Source organism: Monopterus albus, unplaced genomic scaffold (assembly GCF_001952655.1).
Source record: "Monopterus albus unplaced genomic scaffold, M_albus_1.0 scaffold19.1, whole genome shotgun sequence".
NCBI classification, from domain to species: Eukaryota; Metazoa; Chordata; class Actinopteri; order Synbranchiformes; family Synbranchidae; genus Monopterus; species Monopterus albus.
Window position 1 is genome coordinate 1,924,548 of NW_018127899.1, and position 4,803 is coordinate 1,929,350.

The window sequence follows — 4,803 nt, forward strand, 5'->3', positions numbered from 1 at the left end:
GAAAGAGGGCATGTACCGCCTGCAGGTGACCCAGTTTGTCCAAAGGTTAGAGTTCTGGCACAAAGAGCTGACAAACACCTTGGTTACCTCCATCACTGTGGTGCCGGTCCATGGCCGTGCAGTGGCATACCTGGGCACCGCAGATGGACGCCACATGCAGGTACAGAAGTCCCCTTATACTGTCCTCAGTGAGTTATAAGTGAATACCTTTAAAAGACTCTTAGGAGGTCAGGCAAGTTTATGTATACAGCAAATTTTCATATACAAAGGTGATTCAAAGTGCTTAACACAGTGCACACAAATAGGTAAATCATTAGAACGCAATTAGATTAAAACATTAAGGGCAAATTCCTTCTTTCTTCCTTAAAGCATATGTGCTTTTTACATCAGGATATGGATCCTTGAGGACTGGCCTTGACTAAAAGCTATTTCTTGTTTGCAGTACTTGAATACCCACCATCTGAAGCTTAGAGTTTGCTATTTTTGCAGTGACAAAGGTTGTATGTGTCTATATAGTCTTGTCAGGTCACTCTTCCTTTTCATCAGACATTTAGCTTCTAAACAGGCATCGGTTTTGTTATTTGCAGGTCAAAGATGTTTAGAAATTTAGGTTACAATTAGGCTCAATTTGTTTGAAATATGAAACTTTCTTACACATATAGTTGACATGCAAGAAAAACATTTTATTTTAAACCACATTTAGTCCATATTTGTGTCTAGACACTCAAATTACCCAAGCAGCATTGACTGAGACAATGTTTTTATGACCTTCTAGACCAAAACGTAGCACCTGGAATAATCATGGAATAATGTTGTAGCTTATAGTGCCAGTGCACCTGCAGTTCAGGTGAGGACTTGGCTTGTTGTAGGTTCATTAGTTGTTTCATATTGTTTTGAAGAGTTAAACAGCTGATGAGCCCTGTGATAGACTGCCGACCTGTCCAGGGTGGAACCCGCCTCTTGCCAAGTTTCAGCTGGGATTGGCTCCAGCTCCCCGTGACCCTATTCAGGAAGAAGTGGTATAAATAATGGATGGATGGATGGATACAAGTGATGATTATGTGGCATTCAAATTAACTAATTCATAAAGACAGGTTAACTGCATCTAAGACTGTGACTCACCGTGGTCACTTTCCCCCACTTTTCATGTGATGTTTAAGGTTTTTTGTCCATCCACTGTAGCCACACAGTGAAGTGTGGCGACTGACGATGCGCTGGGTGCATCAGTTCAGTGCTGAAGTAAAACTGGGAATGGAATGAAACACGCAGAGTAAAAGCTGAATTACCTCACGTGTTTTTGAAAGACAAGAATGAAATGCTGTGCATGAAAAAACCAGCAAGAGGGACGTGGAAAAAGGGTCCGACAGCTGCACGGAAAGGGGGAGGGAGGGTCAGTGGCATGGAAGGGGGCTTACAGGCCGAACAGCACGTTAATGGTGAACGGTGGTCTTTTCTGACACGTTCCCTTGCACGGCATTTTTTTACCCACTGAGCGTCCTGTGCAGCTGTTGCTCTGTGTTTCTGTACCATCATACCCCACCCCCCAACTCCAGCACCCTTCAGTTTTTTTCTGCTTTTTCGCAGTTCTCTGCAGAACTCTGAGTTTTATCAAGTAATTACCCCCTAAAAGCAGTTATCTTCTCAAAACAAGTGAAAAGAGCTTTCAACCTGTTTAATAGAAACCAGTTGGTCTCAAAATGTTTCTGTTGTCAAGAGCCTGAATGCTGAAATCAGAAAACTGGCCTAAAACTGATTTCATAAAATATTTTATGATTTTTATTGGAGAAAAGTCCCAGTTAACTTTCTGCACTATAGACATTAAAAATGTATCCAAGACAAAGAAAAATTCATAACTTAATATTTAAAGATTGATATTTTATCAGCAAATAGCCATGTCTAAGTATTACAGCCAGTCCTGGCAGCGTTGATCACGTAGATTTTACTGTCGTGCTATGGCTTTGGCAAGTTTCTGCTCCATTATTCAAGTATAACAGTCTCAAACTGAGGTGAGAGACCAGAGAAACAGAAGAAGGTTGTACAGACTGTTGCGGGAGACATGAAAAGTGACAGAGCATGAAATATAGTTTAAAAGAAATCACTACAATAAATGTAAACAAGTGAAGGCAAGAGAAAGGAAGAAAATGCCAAGGACAGATATTGAAAAGATCATAGAAAAACTGAATAGTAGCACTTACTTTGTTGAGGACACCGTTAGCACAGGTACTGTAGAAATTATGGCTAATGAATATGAAAATAAAAGTGAACCTAAATGTGGCCGCCCTGATTTTCCTTGCCTTCTGTTTGAACCAGTGACACTCCTGCTAAGCAGCAGCAGGGATCTGTGAGCGCTGGCCGTCTTTGCTTTGACAGGTCTTTTCATTTTTAGTTCAGTGAAAAGAATCTGTCGGCTTTTCATGTGTTTCAGTATCCTTTTGGTTCCCAGCGAATGCAGCGACAGGGAACCTAATGTAGAGGCAGTGATAGCAAAAGAGTGTTGTCCTTGGTGGACTCCATTCTGGCTCAGCAAGCAACTTCAGTTGGGCCACTGTGGGAATAACACACTGGCCATGTTTATAGGCCAAACTTCCCCCTGCCTGTTTAATACAATAAGCTGTAATTTACACCGCTGTTACCTCCAGAGACACGCCTGTTGTATGGCTTCATCCCCGGAGGAAAGCCACCCATTATACTCACTGTTACAAAGCTAACATCGATCACGAGGCTCAAACAGAGGGAGGAACGGCGCTGGGAAACATGGCATTTCCCAGGGTGAGGCGACGTCGAGTGCTGCATCAGCTAACCAGCAAAATCACATGTAGTGTTTACAATGTAGAAGGTTTGACTGGACAGTAAGAGGATGGAAAAAATAGTGTAAATTAGGCATATGTGCCATTATTCCTGCAGTGCCCCGTACATGTGCTGCAAGCAGCCCGGTGTGTTGTATGTGTATGATTTGCTTTATTACAGTGCTTTGTTTTGGATACATCACATTGCAGCTGCATCCAGATGCAGCAGATAGATTGTGTGTCCATGGGCTATATCTGTTTGTGTGCATGTGTGAATGAAACCTGAAGGACTTCATGTAACTGGAGCAACCACACACCCCATTAGGGACCCTACTCTCCTCTGTTTGCTGCCAGGCCTGTAATTGCAGCGTAACCACAAATGATAAATGCTGTTCCAGGTGTGTTGACTGTGTGTGTGTGTGTGCGTGTGTCTGGAAGGCCTCCCAACATGTCAGCGTACACACTGTTGCCGTCGGCGGCTGCATCCTTTTGTTCTGTGTGTCATGACCAGTCTGTCATTTCTCTCTCTCGGCCCCTGTAACTCTGTTAGAAGTTCAGGTCTCAATTGGAGTTAGCAGATAGTGTTGAGTTGTAAGACGACTACAACATGTTCACTTAGGATAGAAATCAAGATTTGTGACAGCAAACAGCTGAATATGCCGAACTGAATGCTAGACTATTTATAGCTGTCTAGTGCTGCTACTTGTTTGCAGTGTAATATGAAGATTGAATGAAATATATATATAGAACAGTGAGAAGGGCTTTGTAGTACATCTTTTCTAACCCATGACCCTGGCCTAGGCAGCACTCACAAGAAGACACATTATGTGTCTCAGTGCAGCTCTAGTTTACACAATGGATTCATTTATAATAATCCACACTCCAGTGAAGGCATTACTCACAGAAAGATCACATTCCTTCAACAACTCCCAGTCAAGGTTTGCTGGTGCAGTGCCAGAAATCTTGTTGATATCTTCCAGTTTTATTTGTTCTCAGGTTTGTGTTTCCCACTTATTTAATCCGTGATGTGTATCAGTGTACATTGTAGAGCGTTCAAATAAACACAGCAACAATGAACGATGGTGTTGATGAATCCCACCTGGTAACCAGGTGTCCTTATCTGACCTGTCGGTTGTTTGTCAACACCAGTACCTCATTACCTGAGTTACTGTCTAAACCAAAACAGTTTGTTCACTGGAATGTTCTTGTTGCTAGAACAAGAAATGTTGTCTGGATACCTGTTTGCTTGATGTTGCTGGCTGGCTTCTCGTCCTGTTATCTTCCTCTCAGTTACAGTCAGTATCAGCTGTGCCGGTCTGACAGTGCTGTTGCTATTATGCCCCTTTAAGATGATGGCAATGATGTGTCCTCCCACCATCAGGTGCTGTTCTCTCGATTTGCTTCTCTGCATGTCAACATCCGTCTGGACTCAAGACCCGTCACCACCAGTGTGGCTCTGCTTGATGACGACGATTCAGCTGGAGCTCTGTTAATGGCCACGGGAAACAAGGTGAGCTTGGAACCACAGAGATACTGTACAATCCACAGATACATTGGTTTTCCTCAGAGTAAAATATGTTACACCTTGTTGAAAACAGATTGCTACTGTAAACATGCTCATCTTTAAATACATAGCACCAAAACAAAAGCCATGCTGGCAACTTTTTTGGATGTTGCTTTATAAAAACTCTTTGACTGAAAGCAAAGAAACCAAAGTGAATATGGAGGAGAGCCAGCAGATGAAAGAGAATACTGAGGCTTACTGTCAGGGCTCTTCAACCAAATGCTTTGGTTTCCTCTTGTCATCCATTTCTGTCTGAGGGGAAATACACCCAGGACAGTAATTTCCTGGAGTGATTTCAAGTTTAAGTTCAAGAGTAGCTGCATTTTGTCATCCTCTCAATATTTCAAGTGTACAAAGAATCTTATGTTACAGTTCAGCTTCTCGATTTAAACAGCTTCTCCTTTACTCATGTTAGGAAGGATTCTCATCATTATTATTGCCATAAACGATGTA

The 4,803-nt window shown here is 42.3% G+C and overlaps 1 protein-coding gene across 1 annotated transcript in view; it reads left to right on the top strand.

Moving 5' to 3' along the window:
- met (MET proto-oncogene, receptor tyrosine kinase) overlaps positions 1-4,803 on the top strand; it is a 63,568-nt gene that overhangs the window by 26,255 nt on the left and 32,510 nt on the right. The window contains exons 4-5 of the mRNA XM_020593453.1: positions 1-160; positions 4,168-4,296. The exon at positions 1-160 is cut by the window's left edge and continues 17 nt beyond it. Of these exons, the coding sequence (XP_020449109.1) occupies positions 1-160; positions 4,168-4,296 (289 nt within the window). The remainder of the gene's footprint in view (positions 161-4,167; positions 4,297-4,803) is intronic.